At 43.4% G+C, this 21401-nt stretch overlaps 1 protein-coding gene across 11 annotated transcripts in view; it reads left to right on the forward strand.

The window, feature by feature from the left end:
* CDKL5 (cyclin dependent kinase like 5) overlaps window positions 1–21401 on the forward strand; it is a 2489742-nt gene that overhangs the window by 2425267 nt on the left and 43074 nt on the right. For 9 of the 11 annotated variants that reach the window (XM_069636841.1, XM_069636839.1, XM_069636845.1 and 6 more), the window contains 3 exons: window positions 2388–2490; window positions 4979–5101; window positions 6435–6554. In XM_069636841.1, coding sequence (XP_069492942.1) covers window positions 2388–2490; window positions 4979–5101; window positions 6435–6554 — 346 coding nt within the window. The remainder of the gene's footprint in view (window positions 1–2387; window positions 2491–4978; window positions 5102–6434; window positions 6555–21401) is intronic. The other 2 variants (XM_069636849.1, XM_069636850.1) reach the window with 1 other exon arrangement.

Below are 21401 nucleotides of genomic sequence, written 5' to 3' on the forward strand. Positions count from 1 at the left end.
TATACAAATTATACAAATTATAAAAGAAATACAGTATATGTACAAGATACAGTAAAGGAAATAACAGAAGGCTGTTAACAAAATAGTTGTGACTCAAGGCCAAGGAGCCACGGTCAAAGCAGGTCTTTGGTAGAGAGCCAGGTTTTGACTTTGCGCTTGACGGTCGGGAAGGTAGGTTCAGCTCTAAGAAGATTAGGTAGTGAGTTCCATAGTTTCGAGGGTAGGACAGGGAAGCTATGACCACCAGATCTCTGGAGGTTGAAGCGCGGAATGGCAAGGCAGTTGGTTTGAGCACTTCTGAGTGGTCTCGCAGAGGTGTGTGGTGTGAATCTACTGGCTAGGTAGCTAGGTGCTTGGTTGGCGCGGCTTTTGTGAGTGAGCGCAAGTGCTTTAAGAGAGATTCTTTGGGAGACTGAAAGCCAGCGAAGACTCCGTCTGGTGTCAGAGATATGGAGGTTCCTGGGTAAGTTAAGAGCTGCTCTGATGGCATTGTTTTGAATGATTTGTATCTTTTTAATGTTACATTGGTTGGTGCCCAGGTAGAGGGCATTACAATAGTCAATTTTGGATAGGACCAAGGTCCTGGGTAGTGTAGTGCAGTTGGCTGGAGATGGGAAGGGGCAGCAAGCTGTGATAAGCTTGCATGTGTAGGAGGCACCCGATGTTACTGCATTAGTTTGCCTAACTAATGAGAGAGAGTGGAGCCGATGTAGATTCCAAGCTTTTTAGTATCTTTAGCCACTTTAATGGTGTTACCATCAATGGTGAAAGATTTGAACGATGCGTCTAGTTTACTGAGTCTTTGTTGGGAGCCAAGAATGAGAAGCTCCGTCTTTTCATCGTTCAAGCACAGTTCGTGCTGGGCCATCCAGGCCTGGATGACTTGGTAAATGGTGTTGATGGCTAGAGAGTCGGCTTTGTGGTCGCCTGTGATGGGGATAAGTATCTGGGTGTCATTGGCGTAGTTAGTATAAGTGACACCCAGATAATCCAAAATGTTGAAAAGGGGTTTTGTAAACACATTGTAGATTGTCGGGGACACGCATGATCCTTGAGGGACTCCACAAGTGACTGGTGAGGGATCAGCGGTGGCGGTAGGGGAGAAGACCCTCATTGACCTATTAGCAAGGAAGGAAGGGATCCAAGCTGTGGCTTTGTCCGAGAAGTGGGCTGTGGTTTTGAGGTATCTGCATAGGATTTGGTGATTTTCTAAATCGAACGCCATGGAGAGATCTAGGAGGAGTAAGAGGGCCAATTTACCATTGTCTTTTAGGTCTTCAATCTGGGTTTTGAGGTCAAATAGAGCAGTTTCTGTTCCGTATCGAGGAGGGAAAACAGATTGCCTCAGTCCCAGGAGTTTATTAGTTTCCATGTAGTCTTGGATCTGTAAGTAAGCAGCACGATCCAGAATTCTTAAGAGGAAAGGGACCGTGGTGATCGGTCTGTAATTGGTGGGTGTATTAGCATCCAAAGTGTTTTTTTTGAGGAGAGGAATAACCCAGGCATCCTTGAGGTTATCCTGGACAATCCCCGAGCTTAATGAGGCGTTTATAAGTGTGGTGATAAAGGGCGCTAGGTTATGCAAGGCCTCTTTGATAATGGGGGCAGGGCATGAGTCACCCTGACAATTGGAGGGTTTAAGGTTATTGATAATGTGTTCAACTTCGATGATGGAGAGGGATGCGAAGCTGAATGGTTTCACGGATTCAGTGTTGACGTTAATGATAATCTGTTTTGTGGTGCAGGCTGTCCTGCAAACTGATTTTTCGGGGATTCAACAGGGCATTTCGAATGTTTCAATATATACAGTACAACACACTTACCTTCAGCTCTTCTGCTTCAAATCCTCTCTTGGGGTAGAGGAGGGAGCTGGCGCTGGTCACGAACCACTCCAAGTAGGGCCGGCGCACCCTGGAAACTCTAGAACTCTTTGAGCACACTTCTGGCGATCAACTGCTTGGTTGCTGTTGCTTAGCAACTTGAAGTCAAACATGTGTGACATGGGCAGTCCGGTGCATATATTTCTTTTAATAAAAGGAACTCTAGATGTTAGTGGTGTATATGCCAACTCTTTGGGAGGTAGGTGGGTTCACTGGACAACGCCAAGGGGCCGGTGGGGTCCCAAACCCACCCCACTGGCTCTGCCACTTACCACCTTGAGGCTTTGTGTATGGACCCATGCTGAAGAGTGCATGTTCCCACTCCATTTTGTTATCTTTTTGCCAGGACACACAGGTTTCTGCATAAATTGCAGAGCACTAAGTTCAAGCGAGTGGCTCAAGGATAAGAAATTATACTGTGGAGAATTTTCATTGCTGTGTAGGTAAGATCCCACTGTTTGTAAAATATGTCCTTGCTGACTTTGAGTTTTTGTGTCTTATTTTTAGGAAAGGTGCTGAAAATGTCACAAGCCACGGTGAACAGCAGAAAGAGAAAGAAAAGCAGGGTTTTTTCAGAGTAATAAAAAAGAAAAAGAAGAAGACCCAAGCTGTAAGTTTGAAATAAACTAAATACATTGAAAATATAAATTTTCATTTTAGCTGAACTTGCTATATTCAGTACATTCTTCTCTGCTTTCCTCTAGTGTGCTATATTAAAAGAATTATGAGGCTACATTTGTGGCCTGTAAAAAAGAGCATGAAAACAATAATAAACACACAACTCCTTTGGACTCTCCTCTGTAAATTCTCTTTGTAATTTTCTTTTCTCTACTCTTAAACACTTGATTATTATGGAGCCTGTAGGTTCCTTGTCTCCGTTTTACATGTCATTCAATAAAGTAGATTGTCATTGCTATTGCGTCTCTCCTCCTCAAATTAGGGGACCTGGTGCGAGCTGCCAAATGGATTGTAAAGATCGCACATGGCACTTGTGTAAATTGCACTACTTGTAGTCACTTACCTGAGCAATGTTCATTTGGAGGTTACTTGACCATGCAGATCTGTTTGCTTCAGAGCTATTCCTGTGCTCAGGAGCAGTGTACTGAGCTGTTGGAATCCTACACTCTTGTTTCATTTGTTCACAGTATACCTCCAATGTATAAAATGTATTGGTTTGACAAAAAATGGTTCCGGTTTGAAGATAAACAAAACACTTCCAACCTTAGGATAACTATAACATGCGTCGAAAACACCCAATGTAATGTGTACTGATTGTGTCTTTCATATTGGTCTAGTAGTTAATATCACTGCATGATCTAAGATTTTCCGATTTACTTTTAAATGTATTTATTTTTTTGTTTTGCCCTCATAAGTAAACTCCATGTTATCCTGGGTATTGGACTTGCCATGTGATCATGTAATATTTTTACATTCCTAGAGTTTGCATCTGATACATCATCCTTCAAACGTGGCATCCATGTCTGTCAATGATCAATGCGTCCTTGTGGCCTTCGATATGCTTATGTGTTCATTAGTTGTATCATATAATTTTTTGGACCATTGTGATTTTAGATGGGTTTAAAAGCAAACACTTCATTCTGAGCATAAAAGGACCCAGCTGTTAATTTGGGCCTTAATTAAAATGTACACTATTTAAACTTAATCAGCTCCTTCCAGTGGGATATGAGATCTGGCCCATTAGTCGTCCATTTTTGGAAGGATCACGCTACCATGCCAGACACTGAAGAAAGCAGAGGCCCTTTGGCACACCGGTAGACTCAACCTCCCCAACCCCATCCAAGTAACTGCCAAAAGTATGCACAACACATTTTTTTAAGAGCTCCTATTATTTTTGCTTGTATTTATATAAAAAATATGTCGTATACAAGTGCTTACATTTCAAACTAGTGTTCCCATTTTATTTTTGGAATTATTGTGCTAAATTTCATGTCTGTTTTTTTGCTCCAGTAGTACTTTAGAAGGGGATATCAAACATGGTGTTAAATTGTATCCGATGCCATTCACCACTTGTTATATTATTTTAAAGCATAGAACACTACCTTTCAAAATCACAAAGGCCCCCTTCTGCTTGAGGAAATTACCCATGAGGGCTGACAACCAAAATATAAGTTAACTTAATAAAGAGGTTTAATCTCTGTGTGAACCAGTCTTGTTCTTTCCTTTTTTTTTTTAAAGAAAAAATATAGAAGACTTTGAAATAACAGAGAAATGTAAATAAGCTGGGCACACATGTCAACCTATTTCATGTGGAAAACGTAGGCTGGTCGTTTTTGTAGGCCTGCCTGGAAACATTAACTTTTCAAAAGTTGATTGAGAGAGAAAGCATACCCTCATTATGGTTGTGAATATGCTGCTATATAACAACATTCAGGCCGAATTTCAAGGTTTCCCTAATAAATGCTTACTTTATGAGAGAACTGTACATATGCGATTTGTTGGAGATTTGCATATTTGTAATACATTCCAGAAATCTGACTAGATTTGACTTTTGATGAGTTGACGGGCCTATCTGTCTTTAATAGTTTCTGAATCCCTATGTAGTCCACATACATTTGGTAAGCATTTTAGTCTAGGTACCAGTGTTCCCAAGAGGGTACAGTGGAAGTTCAGGATTTGGATAGGAAATGTATGCACAAAGATTGTAGAAGTAGTAAATAGAGGCAGTCCAAATCTCAAGAGAACTTTATGATAATCTGCAGAAATGTGCTTCATACTTATATGGACCAGAAATTCCATAGGTACATAGGGGAAGTTCGCTGTAACTGTCCACACATTTCAAAATCTGCAGGGGATTTCTAAAATCTGCAGAACATTTGAAAGTCTGTGTTCATAAGAAACAAAACACGTTCTGCAGAAAATCTTTCCCCGCGGATTTGGACTGTCTCTAGTAGTTGCTATAGCTAGGCATTCAAAGCTACATCAGTTAGCAAATCTTGGAGAAAACAACTGTCAGGTACCATTTCCTCACCCATGGCAGGAAGTGTAGCGACTTAAAAATTACTTTGTTCTGTGTGCCTTCATTTTAACAGCTTGTACAGTTATTCCATTCAGTAGCATATATGTATCTTATATTGCAGACAGACTCCACCGACGGGGAGAATCCAAGCATCAAGAAATCCCTCTTTCCACTATTTAACTCAAAGAACCACTTAAAGCATAGCTCATCTTTGAAAAAGCTTCCGGTAGTCACTGTACCAATGGTATTACTTTCGATACATCCTCACAATATATCTCACTTCGTAGTCAAACGGCCTAAATGCATGATGTTTTGCTTTTGATTGGATCATATTTTCTTTTTCTGCTCGGCCTCTCTTGGCCGGTTTCATAAACTTGTCACCATAAATCTGCTTCTTTAGTAAGAGCAAAGAAAGTGACCGCTTTAGCATTGTCAAAATAAAAATGACAAGAGCACCCACAATTCCTAAACCAAGAATTAACCATACACAAGAGCTGAATTATATATAGAAAGACCACATACTCATCTTATATCCTGCAGAAAGGAAGATGAGTGATTCCAGGTGCAAAAAATACTCAACATATGTAAAATAATTTACTAGTCAATTTATGATACACACACTCACTTGCTCCCCTTTAACCTGATCTGCTACTTACTATCAAGAAATAATAGAAAGGTGGCATTTAGGATAGAAACAAAATATATTAATTTGTATCTTAAAACTATTCATTTTAGGGGCAGCATATGTCGTTTTCTTCATACTGTCTGCTTTTACTATGTTCTGTGTTGTCTGTGTAATGGCATCTATTTATTATGTGCACTGTGATGCTGTCTGCTACATAGCTGCAGGTTAGCTAAATTAAAAACCCTTAAGTATAATTAAGCAATAACTATAAGTTACCTACTGTTGAGCTATCTCACGTGCTGGCTGTAGAGTGCTGCGTTAACCACGAAGAACTCGAACGTGAATTGCATCTGTATATTTTCAGTCTTTTATATCTATGCTTACCATCCTAAAATGGGTACCATTTGTTTGGATAACAACAGTAGTCCAAAAAGGCAAAACAGTGTTATCAAGGGCTATATTAACAATGATCTTGATTATTATGAATTACACTGGGCATTTTCCTATCTCTATTGTAGAGCTAGTGACTACACTTTTCAGACCAACCTAGCTCAGAAAGTGTATATCACTGCAAAATGTGGCTGTATAGGAGTGACTCCTTCTTGACAGCAGTGGGATGGAATCACGGCACAAGGGCCCACTTTTGCACTTTCTTACTGCACCTTTTTTTCAGAAACTCAACTAACAGCATGCTAGTACCTCTGTGAGTTAAGGATGCATCCGGCAGCTGCATGAGGTCTGCCAAGTACGACTGTGAATGTGGGCACTGGGTGACAAATGCTAACCTTTACATTGGGCGATGCAATGGAAAGCTGGTGGCCATCACTGCATGATGCATCTTTTTTTTAATAAAACATCTACAATGTCTTCTAATGGAAAGACGCCCAAATACAGTATGTCTGATCAATCCCATTGCCACTCTTCTCCTCTTTCGCCATCCCCTAACCTGCAGATGCCCGGTAATGAATCTCAGGACTTTCTGGCAATACAAAAAGCTATCCACTCATCTAACCACAAGAGCAGCAGGCACAAAGACTGGCGTCCAGATAAGATGACAGAAATACAATCACATGTAAGTTACTTGGAGTTTCCCTTACTCACACAATTGTATTGCTGATTCTGCTATACTTGTGTTGTATATTTGTGGTAAACAGGGATGTGCTGTATGCTTTTTATGAATGACAGTCACAAGTATTGTTACGCTGGAGTGGAAAGAAAGATCATAATGCTAGCAAAAGCAAGCCTGTAAGAGGTTATGCTAAGGACTGAAAAAAATGATTTCTGTGTCCTGTACAGAGGTTCAGGTGCTCAGTTGTGCACTATACTCGGAGCATATATATTGTGCGGTGGGATGGAGTTATCTACATCTCCTGGAGAGAGCTATGCATTATTTAACCTCTGTATTGTCTGTGCAAATCAAACCCACATTGATGGGGATCCAAAGGTATGTAACATCTGGAAAATATTCAGTGCATGATGTAAATTAACATGAATGGCTTCAGTCCGGACTCTGCTGGATAGTTAATCAACCCTACAGACATTAAAACAAGTCATAATTTATTACTAATGGGTGGAAGCAAAAAATGTTTAGTGTGGGCTATTCAACGGACGTGTTCAAAATAATACATTTTCTTTGACGCGCTACAAAATTGCATATTCTGCTGGAGCAAGTGCTATAGGAAAACATGTATTCATAAAGACTAGGAATTCATAGTGCATCTATGGAGGTACTGCCAGAAGTGCAGAGAAGGGAGAACTGCATCATCTGTTTTTCAGATATGTTTTCTCAAATTCTATTTCTCCGATATCTTGCTGATACTAGGTTGGAGGGTGCAGGAATAGGCCGATGTGTGACTTTTTCAGCTGTCAATCCCTCTCCACACCACCTTCTCCTTTCCCACTCAATTTTAACCAGAATGCTTTCTACTAGCCTGTGGCACAACGTGCATGGGGATTTCCTGTGGCTAGGCATGTTTATGGCCCAATTACTTTCTTCCAAGTTGTTTACTGTTCCACAACTGCTGCCAAAGGATCCATGTTACAAACCCAGAAACTCACTGATACTATGGTAGTGGGATTTCCTCAGAGATGATTTCTTGACAAATAATTTTTACCTGCACAATTGGACCAATTAAGGGCAAGTCCCCCCCCCTGCTTCGTTTGAATAGCAGGTATTCAGCATGTTGATGCATGCTGAACAAACTTGTCTTCTGCTCTATCCTGTGGCAAGGGACGATGTGCTGACTTTTCCAGCTGTCAATCTCTCTCCAGAGCACCTTCTCCTTACCCACTCAATTTTAGCAGAATGCTTTCAGGTGGCCTGTGGCACATGGCACAAGGGGATTGATTTCCTTAGGGGAGGCAAATTAATGCACATTGACTTTCTTTCATGTTGTTTCCCATTTCACTCCTGCTGTAAAACGATCCATGTTGCAAACATACAACCCCCCTTTATAGGTCTGGTAATTAATTGTAGATACAGTCTTTGTTTAACAGCTTTATTTACCAATTCCTTGATAGTATCCCAATTTGTTTTGGTATGGAGGGTAACCTGGTTTGGGGAACCCAATAGTTGTAGTAGGAAAGCACCACATTGTACGTTTCCCTTCGTTAGTGGGCAAGAGGGGCATCTACTGGCTAGCCCAATAGGGAGAAGAGAGACTAGGGAGAGGGCGGCGTGAAGATCCTTCATGAAGGACACTGATATATTTTAATGGTTCAGGTCTGTTTGCGGTTAAGGAAGTGGTACTTGTAGGAAATTGCCTGAAGTTGTCCCTGCAGTCTACTATTGAGGTAGTGGCATAAGATATCTAGGTGCTAGTGTGCTTGAGATCCTTGAATGATTCCGATAGATCATTTTTCCTTCACTGAGGTAATCTTCTTTAAGTATAAGCTTGAATTGAATGCAGACATGCCATTTCTTTCTAACCATATGTGGGTTAGTAGCACAGTGCAGAACCGGACGATGTCAGATATGTAGAGATTTGGCAGTAGGGGAACTGATTGCAAATGTATCTGCATCACAGCCATGTTACGTCTTATGTATGTCTGGATATCTCTCCTATGCCAACTCAACTTAGGCACACTAGCACCTGGTTAACCTATTTTCCACATGCATCTTCCGTCACCAAATTTGCTCCTTCTCTATGCACCATGGAGCTCTATTCAGGTTTCTTATCCTCATTAATCTATAATTAGAAATGACTCTCGCTTGTAACGTTATAGCCACTACTTTAGTTCTTTAATCTTATCTCGCTCTCTCTCTCTAAACTCATCTATGACATGTCATGTACGTGGCGTAGATGCCACCATCCTGAAGTGTCAGACCAAAAACTAACACTGCAGTGGGTTTGTCAGACCTTCTGCAAATTCAGTGCAGTTAAAGGTAGTAGTGGGTGCTTGCATCTGTATTCTTTATGTAAAGGCTCACTGCCAACCTTGATGACAGCTGCATGGTGGCCTGTGGGGAGGCGGAAAGAAAGGCAGCATGGAAGAAAATATGATAACGTAAGGTATATCACTCTCTATTTTGTGTGCAGAGAATGCTATGCTGATGGCTGTCTGCATCCTTCGTTAAATATGTATTTCGGTCTTTATTGACAAAGCACAGTAGTGATTCAGTTTGGAGAGTGATCCATGCATACCAATAATAAGTATTATGTTATTTTGCCAAAGCATGAAGGCCGGGCAACCAAATAGGTACGAAGAATCATGCTGGCCGGAAAATGTGTTGTGGAGGTCGGTGTGCACTGCTGTGCCAAACGAGGGTTATGAGGAACAGGAGCATTGGCAATCCCCCTCGGTTTCCTCCTCCCCAGGAATGAGCAGATCCCAGGCAATGCCAGCAGCTCATAAAACCGCATGCATGTGGTCCAGGGGTGTTGGTAGAGAAGGGGGTCTAGGAGGACAGAGATGCTGAGATTCACCAGTGTATCCATAGCCCTGTCATATTGAATTGTATTGTATTGATTTATTTGTATTGCGCACCTAGACCTCAGGCATCTGGGAACATTGTTTTGGTTACATTAGTGCAATATTACAGTGACAAAGTACATACATATAGCCGAAAGCAATGATTACATACATTAAGGTGTAGGGAGCAGGTAAGCAGGTTACATAAGCAAACAAAATTACATGAGCAAAGTACAGCTATATACAGACGGGGCACTGTTTGTTTGGAGGCTAGCTGGTTTCCTGAGAGGCAAGCCAGTTTTTGGTTTTAGATTTGAATGAAGTGATCGTGGGATCCAATCTTAGGTTAGTAGGTATGGAGTTCCATAATTTGAAGGTGAGGACAGGGAAGCTGCTGCCCCCTGGATTTTTGGCGGTTGTACCTCAGGATTACAAGAGAGTTCAAGTGGGCTGATCTAGTAAGTCGATTGGATTGCCTTTTGGTGAATTTGCACGCCAGGTAAACAGATGCTGATTTGGATAAGCATTTGTGTGTGAGGGTCAAGGTTTTGAGGGAAAATCTGTTTTTGATAGCTAGCCAAAGGGAGTTACGTCTGGTTTCAGAGATATGGTGAGATCTGGGTATGTTGGAGGCTGCTCTGATGGCGTTTTTTTGCAGGACCTGAAGCTTGTTTAGGTTGTGTTTGCTAGTCACTAGGTAGGGTAATCCAGTTTGGATTATATAAGCGCTCCGTCTAGAGTGAAACAGCTTGCTAAGGAGAGGAAAGGTCTGCATGAAATTATTATTTTATAAGTGTACGCTGTAGCAGAGGCTGTAGCTTTCACTTGTTTAGTCAGGGTTAAGGTGGAGTCAAGGTAGATGCCAAGTGTTTTGACGTTTTTGGAGACTGGGATGATTATGCCATCTATGGTCAATGAGTTAAAGGATGTGTCTAGTTTGTTTAAGTTGGCTTGGGATCCGGTCAGTAGCAGTTCGGTCTTCTCATCATTGAGGCAGAGGCCATGTGTGGCCATCCATGCCTGGATGATGAGGTAGATTTTGTTCAGTAATGTGGAGTCATTGTCATAGTTGCCAGAGATCGGGATGAGGACCTGGGTGTCATCTGTGTTGTTGGTGTAGGTGACACCCAGGCGATCCAGATCATCAAACAGTGGTTTGGTGAATATATTATAAATTGTTGGTGACACACAGGACCCTTGTGGTACTCCACATGTTACTGGTGCTGGGTTGGCCGTAGCTGTGGGAGAGAAGACTCCCATTGTTCTTTTGTCTAGAAATGACTGGATCCAGCCAGTTGCTTTTTTCAGAGAAGTGGGCTGAGGAGGTGAGGTGGTTGCATAGGACTTCGTGGCTGACGAGGTCAAATGTGGCTGATAAGTCTAGCTGCAGGAGGTGAGTTATGTTGCCTTTGTCTTTCATCGATCTGTGTTTTAAGGTCTATAAATCCGGTTTCCATGCCATGTCTGGGTCTAAATCCGGATTGTCTGAGGCTGAGTAGGTTATTTGTTTCAAGGCGCGCCTGAATTTGCAGATATGCTGCCCTGTCCCAAATTTTCAACAAGAAAGACACTGTTTTGATGGGTCTGTAATTGGTAGTTGTGTCAGGGTCTAAGTTATGTTCTTTCAGGAGTGGGAGGACCCAGGCATCTTTTAGGCTGGTGGGGATTATACTGGTTTTCGAAGGAGGAGTTTATGAAGTAGGTGATGGCGGAAGCCAGGTCTTTAACTGCTTCTTAATGATAGTCGCAGGACATATGTCACCTTGGCATCGTGACGGTTTAAGGCCAAGGATTATGTTTTCCACTTCTGGGATGGAAAGGGGTGAGAAATTTGAAGGGGGTGCATGGCGTATCAACTGAGCTTTGTGACTTGGGAAGGTTAGATTCAGGGGGGATGTTACGTTTCTTCATTTCTATTTTAGTATGTAGAGGCGATATTTTGTCTAGTAGTGCTGATTGTATTTTGGAGCACCATGTCTGGTCTTTGATGCAAGTGCCAATAGGAGGGATGAGTGATTCCAATTCTCTTAGAATTTTGAATAATTCTTTGGAGTCGTATTTGGCATTAGTTATTCTATTGTTGAAGGATTCACTTTTAGTTTGTAGAATGGCCAACTTTTATTCCTTTGAGGTTTTTAGGAAGGTGTCTCTGTTGGAAGTTGTAGGGTGATTTTTCCAATCAGATTCAGCCTTTCTTTTGTTGTTATGTACGTTTTTGAGGCTAGGTGTGAACCAGTTAAGGTGCGCATGGGGCTTGGCTTTCCTGGATTTTAATGGCGCAATGGCGTCAATGGCTCAGTGGAGCATCTGGTTGTAAAGCTCCACGAAGGAGGCTGGGTCAGTATGATTTAGGATAGGTTGTAGGAGAGGAAGTATGCTTTTTAGTGTAATGTTCTTGTTGTTTCGTGTTTATAGCTTATAGCTGGGGGAGCTATGGTTTTGACTGTGTTCGGTTGCGTACAGGATTGTATGGTGAACAGTATCGAGTGATGGTCTGTCCAAGTGCAGGGTAATTTGGAGATATTAGTTTTGCAGTAAAGTTCAGCAATCCAGTCAAGGATTCTGCCTTTGGTGTGCATAGGTTTGTTGATGCAGTGGGAGAATCCTAGTTCTGAGATGGAATTGGCAAAGGTTGTGGACGCAATATCGTTGGGGTCGAGTAAGCCCAGATCGAGGACGCCCAGTGTAAGGATTTGAGAGCTAGGTTTAGTTTCGGTGGCAAGGAGTTGTAAAATGTCATCTTCAAATGATGATATGGGACCAGGTGGTCTGTAGACTAGGTGAATCTTTAAGGTGCGAGAGTCTGAGAGAGGTAGGAGTTCAGCAGATGGGAGTGTGTGGTAGAGTATGGCTCTTAGTCCAAGGGTAGTCTTACTGATGCCGCCGCCTTTGGACGTTTCTTTGTCAAGTCTAGTAATCATATAGTTGTCAGGGATGGCTAGGGTGAGTGAGGGGCCTGCTGCGGCATGCAGCCAGGTTTCTGTTACAGCTAGAAAGTCAAGTTGATTGGCGGTGATTAGGTCAGCCACGTCTAGGGCATGTGCTATCAGTGATCTAGCATTGATTAGAACTCCTTTGATTGGGATGGTATTGTTGCTTGGCTTGTTCAGGCCAGTTAAGGTCATCGTGTGAGGGGATGAGTTAGAGTTCATGGTGGAATTCAGTGTTTTAGTGGTTGTGGTCTGGGTTGAGGGTTTGGTTGTGGGCAGTTGAGGGTGGTAGTATAGTTTGAGTCTAGATCCTAATCTGAGATTTCTGGTAGTTATGGTGCATGGTTGATTCGGTGTGAGTCTGTCGGCATATCGTTGGATCCATAAGGTTGGTGAGAGAGTTTTAGTATCATTTACTAGCGTGGATGCGAGATGAGGTTGGTGGATGGTCAGTGAAAGCAAGAATTTTGTGGACGCTATGGAAATCATGATGAGGTAGGTCGTCCGACATGGATAATGAGACAGTGCTCTTGTTGACGGGAGAGGCAGGGTCTAGCATGGTGCTGACATTACTTTCCATTTTGCAGGATCTGAAGGCTGCGGTTTGTAGGAGCAGAAGGTTTAGTAGGACCAAGGTGAGGTTGGACAAAAGAGACCACTTTTGTAAGAGGCTGGTGTGTGCATAGACATGGTTAGGTATATTTGCTGGCAAGTTCACCGGGCAGTCCCTTCAATAGTGTAGAGTATGCTAGGACTGGGACACAAGTCCATGCGCAGAGTGACATCAAACAGATGCAGCTTGTTCAAGAGATAAGGCACAAGCTATCACATTGTATACGGCGGCAGGTTTAGCAAGCATCGAACATCAGTAATGCAAAATATGCTACGAGAAGGCAAGTTCAGACTCATGCACAATGGCATCCCACAAATGTGGTGTGTGCAAGAGATAAGGCACAAGCTATCACAGGGTATATGGTGGCAGGTTTAGCAGGCATTTAACATCAGTAATGTATAATATGCTGTGCAGATTGCGTCAAGCAAATGCAGGGTATGGGCACATAATTAGTTTCGTGGATCCTTTAACAACAATAAATGTTGTGGAGGTTAGTTAAGTGAGGCACAGGAAATGTACAGTCAAGGTGGTGGTATGGCGCTGTGGATGAGACGTTAGTGCCTATTCTGTGTATAGAATACATTTTAAGTGTTATCCTGAACAAATGCATCTAAATGAAAGTCTGTATGGAATAGGACATATATTGACTTTAAATATCACGCAGTGTAAAGGTGGTCTCTTTGGCCTAGCGAGAGCAGGTTTTGTAGTAGTTCAAATGAAAAGGTAATGTTTTGAACTGATGAAAGCAGCTAGGAAGGAACAATCAGAATCCATCCTCGCAGAATTTGAGGTACATTTAATTTGATGTCCCACAGATGTGTCTGTTTTCTGAACACAGTCTTAAAAAGTATGGTCCACTAAGATGAGCAGTATACGCTGCACAGAGGCAGAAAGAGGACTGGGCCACTGAGGAAGAAGACACAAGGAGAGCTTGGGATGTGGGAGTAGAGGGATTCTGTTATGGGGCAGCACAGAGGTGAGCAGTGGGGGTGATGGTGTGAGGCAGGCATTGGAGCAGGGAGTGTGGTGTTTGTGGTATCGCGGGTGGAAGAGGGTATAATGGGGGTTAAGCAACCTATCACAGAGCAGTGGGCGAGTGAGAGGAAGAAGAGGCAGGCTTGGTGGGTTAGGATTCAGTGGGAGGGACGCAGTGGGTCGGTGTTCAATAGGAGGGGTTATATGGTGTTGATTTTGTTGGGTCAGGGATTCGGTCATACAGGAGTCCCTGCACACACATACATCCAAACTATCTGGATCAGGCTAGATTTTTGTTTCAAACTTGGCCTTGCGCCTGAGCAGGTCCAAAACACATCTATGGTCTTAGATACTGATGAGAAGTTTAGTAGCATATGCTTTGTAGATGTGCACTTACCCCTTACGTGGATGCCGGCGTAAAGCTTACTAATAACTGCGCAATGTGCTAACTCGCAAAATCTCGAGTATCCTTCTCTGTTTATTCTTGAGGAACCACTGATTGAATGAATTCTATTGCAGACTATACAGTAAATGCCATATTTATGTGCAATCACCAAATAACTATACTAGAAGCTAGGAACCCATTTTTGTAATTTTCTGTTAAAATACCTTGGTGGCTTCACCCAAAATGTGTGTCAATTGTAAGCCATTTTCATAGTCTATATAATTTTACCATTAGAAATATGGACGAATAAAAAGGTTACTTTGGGCTTGCAACACCACTTAGTCCATGTTTGTGTCAACGTCTACCAGAAACAATGATCAACATTCATCAGGACTTAATTGAGTGACCGTATTGGGTCTGTCCCGTATACTATTATTTTATTAATCGGTTGGACGCATGGTAAGATTGCATTATGTAAGGCAAATACAGACAAAATGATCCAGTACAAATAAAAAAGCTAGGTCATTTTCGGATGGCCGGAACCCCCTGTTTCCCACATATATCTCCCTCCCAATTAGTCCAAACACTATACAGTGTCGGAAGCCCGCAAATAAAGTCTCGCCAAAATGGGTTTGAATGTTAAAGCAGGGAACATCTGATCATATTCTAACAGAGGAGCCCACATATTCATAAATTGGTGAAGTTTTCCCTCTTTTGCCACTGTGACTTTTTCCGCCACCAGAATGTCTCATACTTTAATCCAGCAGAGAGATAGGTCCGGCCTCTCCAGGGATTTCCAGCAGTGGGCAATTGTGATGCGTGCGGCCAGCAGTAGTTGTGTAATTAGTTTCACATGTTCCCCAGATTTAGGATATGTCTCTACAATTGGGATCCCCAAAAGGAGAGTCTCAGGGCTCATCAGAAGTTTGATGTGGGTGATGGATTCTATGATAGCGGTTATGCTGTCTCAGAAGGAGTGAATAAGCGAGCAGTCCCAGCACATGTGAAATTATGAGCCCTGTGCCCCGAAATTTGTAAATGGTGTAGCTGTACTGGGGAATAATACCAGCAGAATAAAAGTTTTAGGGCACATTCGTTGTTGGTCATGCATCTGGAGGAAGAGTAGTTTCTGGCCCAAATGTCAAGCCAAGATTGGTCCTCCAGCGGGTGGCCTAAGTCTGTCTCCCAGCGACTCATGTAGGCTTGGTGAGCGGCTAACATATCAACCCTCAGGAGTCTATATAGTTTAGAAACCCTTCCAGGCTGCGTCCCTTCCATGACGGTTAGCTCAAGTGGGCTCAAGGCACGATAGCTTTTGGTTTTATCCCTGGATATGTGATCCAGTGCCATAGCTGCGCATAAGAGAATCTATCTGACTCAAGAGTTGAAATACCTCTTTACAGTCATCAAATGTACGTGGACAGTCCTCCTCAAGTAGCTGGGCTAAGGTTAGAAGGCCACCTTGCCTGCAATTTTTAAGAGCTTCCGGCTGCATACCAGGAGAAAAGGCAGGTTTATAACAAATAGGGGAGAGTGGGCCCATGCCTTTGGGGATCTTCCCTCCCTCCCCCCAGAGCCCCATCTGATCACTTTATAGTAACTTTTGAAGAGGAGAGCAGGATTTGCCACTGTTTTCGGATCTTATAGGAGACAAAAGGTAGAAAACGAAGAGGGAGTGGGAGTCTATATTGTTCAATATCGACCCATTTTGGCAGAGCAGTGGGGGACATCTCTCAAAATCTGCGCTGCCTCTGAATATTTATGTAAATCTGGAACCCAAATCCCACCTAATCGAGCCCCTCTCATTATCACCTTCTTAGGGATCCTAGCCTTCTTGCCCCACCAAATGAATCCCAAGATTTTCCGCTGAAGGCGGTCAAGCATGTTTTTCGGGATTTCCACAGAAAGGGACAAACAGAAATATAGAAGGCGAGGAAGCAAATTAATTTTAACCGCAGTAATGCGGCCTATCAAATCTCCTGAGTCGCCCATTTCTCAAGATCTATTTCTACGGTCTTAAAAAGGGGGAGGGTGGAATTAGCTGCAAATAAGTCCTTAGGTGTGGCTGTGATCCGAACCCCAAAGTATTCAATGGTGTCCCACCGGATTGGACAGACGGATTGTAAGGAGGACATTTCCTGTGAAGACAGCCCCACCCTTAATGCCAAAGTTTTCCTATAATTTATTTCAAAACCCAACACTCGGCCGAAAGACGGAAGCTTTTGAAGGGCTGCTTGGAGGGAAGGCCGGATGTCGGTTATTGAAAATAGAATGTCGTCAACATAAAGGGATCTCTTCTGTTGAGAGCCCCGGACCATGTTCCCCCTGATTGCCGGATTACTGCGTATGCGTTGAGCCAGAGGCTCCATAATTTGGGCAAATAAGAGGGGAGAGAGGGCATCCTTGTTGGGTCCCACACGTGAGGGGGACGGGGGATGTGTGTTCCCGATTTACCCAGAGAAGAGTATTTGGGGATATATAGTTGGCCGAAACCATTTTACGGAAGCAGGGCCCAAATTGGAATGCCTCCAGGGTTAGTTGCATGAAGGCCCGGTCTACCTTATCAATATATCAAATGCCTTTGTGGCATGTAGTGCTAGAAGGGCCATTTTTTTCTGGTTTGCTGCTGTTTTCCATCAGATTCAGGGCTCACCTAATGTCCCCTGTTTTTCTCCCTACAACGAAGTCTGTTTGGTCAGCATCAATCAATGCTGGGAGAAGTGGAGCCAAGCGATTTGCCAATACTTTAGAACAGATATTTGCATCGATATTTAACAAATTGATTGGCCTATAAGAGGCACAATCCTGAAGATCCTTCCCAAGTTTTAACAGCAAAATAGTGATGGAGGTCTGTATGTAAAGGCAGTGATATTTCCCACTTCTCTGAAAGAAATGAAAAGGTTTGTCAATGGGGACAGCAGTTGGCTTCTAAAAAGTTGATAGAATTTAGTTGAAAACCCATCGGGCCGGGGGCTCTAGGTTTCGGGGATTTAATTACTGCAGCCACTTCTTCCATCTGAATAGGGGATTTCAAGTTGCAAGGCTTCTTTGTCCTCCAGAGGGAGGTGTGGCAAAGCGGCTTCTTCAATAAATCTCTTTTGTTAGCGGAAAAGAGATTTCGCCAACTGTAGCTTAGCCTGTTAGCCATATTGCATCACCCCACGTTGGTCTTTTACGCCTATATTAGTATTGCGTTTTTTAGATTGGGCTAATTTCCTTGCCAGGAATTGGTTGGCCTTATTGCTCTTGACCTAGTACCCTTGTTTCGTCATTTAAAGGTAATGAACTGTCTCTCCAGCACAAAGCGCCTCTAATTTGTTCTGGGCAATACGAAGGGCTTGGTGAAGGTTAGGGGACCAACCTGTCTTGTATTTCCCCTCAATCACCAAGATTTCCTGTTCTAGTTGAGCTTGAGCCCGTTTTCCCCCCTGTGGTAAGCTGCAGAGTGGGCTATTAAGACTCCCTGATTAACTGTCTTCATGGCATCCCATGTCGTAGCTGGTGACATGAGTTTGGTCGGGTTCTCCTGGAAGTAGGCCTGTATTACTTTAGCTAGCCCCATACCAAAGGGCCATATTGTTTAAGATTGAGTCATACAATCGCCATTGAGGTCTGGGAGGGGGGGGACTGGATCCCAATTTCTAACCTGCAATAGGACCGGAGCTTGATCAGAAAGAATTCTAGGGGCAATAGACACCTTGTCAATAAATGGAATAAGTTGGGGGGATACTAAGGTCAAGACTATATGGGAAGAGGAGTGGTGGACATGAGAAAAAAAGTAAGGTCTTGTTACCCTCGGTGTAACACACTACATGAGTCCACCACCCCCAGGGTCTTGAAGAAATTGTGGATACTCAAGGCAATCTTGAAGTCTCTAGTCGACGGGTCATGAGTTTTATCCAAAATGGAGTCCGGGACCGCATTAAAGTCTCCCCCAATGATGACCTGACCCTCCAAGAAGGGAAGGGATTATGTCCTGTAGATCTCTGAAGAATCTGTCCTGTCCCTCATTAGGGGCATACATTGAGACTAGGGAGTACATCTGCCCTGATAACATACATTTCACTGCAATGTATTGACTTCCTGGATTTTGTATGGTGTCCAGTATTAGCTCTACTTAGGGGATCAAGTAGAACTAGGATAATAAACAATTACCACATAGATAGTACAACCATAATTGAAAGGCTGAAGCTCACTAACCTGAATAGAAGATCTTGACTGCGAGGATAATAAGAATTCCCCTAAAAATGCTGCTCCCCTCCTTCCTGGAAAACAGAAGGAAAAAAGGAGGAGTACTCTCAGGGAAACCCTCTGGGGAAGAAAACCCTGTCCTGGACTGAAATGGAGCTGCGGAGTAGAAATATCTTCAGATCCAGGAGCCGGACTGGATAAGATGTCGACCTCTATCTTCCTGGAGAATGTGAAGTTGATGTAAAGCTGTTCCACCCTCTGCAGTAAGAGTGAAGAAAGAGAGAGAGAGTTAAGGCAGTGAAGGGAACTCAGATGGACAAACAGGATTTAGTAACTAGCCTTGTACCCAGATGGAAGGGAAAGCTGAGCAGTAGATAGCTAACAGACAGGCTCTAGGACCTGGTGTGATTCCGCTTTTTGGCGAAAGAGAGAGGACTCCAAGGATTAGGGAACCAGGGGATAGATATGGATATGTTGCCAGAAAAAGGAAGTATGCAAAGTTTACTCACGGAAGAAACTTGAATCAGTTTGAGAAAAGAGCAGACTTTGCCTGAGTGACGGATAGAAGCCTGGTTGAGCTCTCCCGCTATCGGAAGGTAAGACACGTTAGAACGGGAAATACTGAAACAAACAACTGAGGAATGAATGTTGCAGTTCCTACCTAGCTTTAGCTAGCGGGTTAAGGCGACAGTGTTTTAAGAGGAGAGGAGCCAGAACAAAGTCAGAAAGGGGCGGTTCTTGATTAATCAGGAAGCAGGAGTTATCGGAGAATATGGAATTCGAATCTGAACAGAGCTTTGCACGCCTAAAGGAGAGTGAATCTGTTCTAAAGAAAAAGAGATTAGGTTAACAGACAGTTTTACATGAAAGGAGCAAAATTCCCTAGGTATCGTAAACTTACGAAGCGTGTGACTGAGGAGTAGCGACGCATTGGACTGCTGCCACGCGACAGCTATATGTGGTCATGTAATCTTCTTCCGTCCTTCGGAATGAACGTGGAAAGACTGCACCTACTGTTGCAGATCGGCTAGAAACGGCCGCAGCCATCTAGGGGGTAGTTGACAGTAGAGAATGGCAAATTCTGTGTTTGTGCCAAAATGACCATTTTCTATAGTAAGATGTAACATCCAGCTCCTTAAAGAAGATGTCTTTTGCTAATAGGATTACTATACCCTCATCTTTGCTCTGCTGGAGGTCAAAAATTGATCACTGACCCATTCAAGTCTCTCAGACATCACAGAATAGACTTTCGTTTTACTGGGGAGTTCAAACCTTTGACATTTAGTGACACGACGCCCAAGTTCTGATGAGGTAATGTGGAATCTCCAAGAATGGGGTCATCCATGAAGGGGGAAGGGGCCAGGTGACTTTCAGAACATATCCAAAGCCATGTTCCAATAGAGGTTTTAAGTAAATTAACCAACAAAAAACAGAACCACAAAAACCTCACAAATGTAGGGCAGATCGCCTCAATGACCATCAGGCGACATCTCACTTGAGGCGGGGCATGAGCCATATGAAGCCCATTGTGAACTCAACATTGCTCAGCGCTTCCTCGGTATTAGTTGCCAATTTGTTTATGCCGGGGAACTCCTTATGGAGCGAGCACAGCCATGATTCAGGTTTGTGGGGGGGTTTCCCTGGATTGAAACCTTTGTGGACTTTCAGGCAGGTGGCTCACTGCATATTTGGTTTATTGCTCTTCCCCCTCAAGGGAACCAAGTAAGCACCCATACTATTTATTTGGTGGAGAGGAGCCCAGAATCCCCTCTACATCCCCCATGCTAGCGAGCATTTGAGAAGTCCTCTGTAACGTAAACTGTAGAAAAGTGGGAAATAGCCAGCGATATTTGATGTTCTGATCAAACACGAGTAAGGTCAGAGGCCGGAGAGCTCTGCGTTTTTGAATTGTGGCAATCGCTAGGTCCTGGAAAACCTGTAGGGCTGAGCATTGAAACGTCAATTCATCCTGGGTGCAAGATTTCCTGCTTAGTAGTGAAGAAGTGGATCCGAGTAATAACATCAGGAGGATAATATGGTACCAAACCCTGTAAGTACGCGATCTGTGGGTGCGATCTAGTAGGAGCATTGATGTGTCGAAATGTGGCAAAAGAGCTTGGAAGAAATCTTCTACATGCTCATTCAGGGCTTGGTCTGGGACCGATGCGGCACCCCTCTAGTGCGGAAGTAATTTCTTCGGCCCCTGTTCTCCATGGTCTCCTGTTTATATTCCAAGATCTTCTGCCTTCTCTCCAAAGATCAGATTTTTTGTTGTATGTCCAGCAGTGTGGTTGAGTTTTCCAGGACATGGTCCTCCGTTTCCTCCAATCTTTGTTCTACTTCCCCACCTTTTTTGATCTAATCACTCTAACTTTGTGGAAATCTCGGATATGCAGTTTCTGAAATTCCGCTTTGATGTCCAGCATGAAAGGTTGGTATATATTCCTTAGTGGCCAGTTGACCAGCTGGACAATATAGGGTCTGAGGCAGCGATTTTGCCAGGTCTGCCTTTCTCTCCTTATCTGAAGGCAATAGCATTGTGGAAATATCTGCATTTTTCTGGTATTTAGAATGTTTTGACATGGTGTTTCGTGTCGCAGGGGGTCCTCACCCCTGCGATGCCGCACCCATACAGTATGTGTTGAACACCCTAATGCCCAGCCAAACAAAGAGCTCAAAGGTCCCAGAAACTAGGAGGCTGAAGGGTCCCAATCGGCTACAGAGGGGCCTAGTTGCAGAGTCCTTGCGCGAACTCCTAGCAGGAGGTAGCGTCTTACACGTAGAGCCCCCACAGAGCCACCATAAAAATACCTCAATAAAAGAGATAATGGCCAATCTGTTGTTAAGGATGGGGAGACTGCTCTGCACCCCTGAGAGCTGTTATCGCCTTCTATCTTGCAGCATTTCAATCCT

Source organism: Ambystoma mexicanum, chromosome 7p, assembly GCF_040938575.1.
Source record: "Ambystoma mexicanum isolate Mex_15411 chromosome 7p, UKY_AmexF1_1, whole genome shotgun sequence".
Lineage (NCBI taxonomy): Eukaryota > Metazoa > Chordata > Amphibia > Caudata > Ambystomatidae > Ambystoma > Ambystoma mexicanum.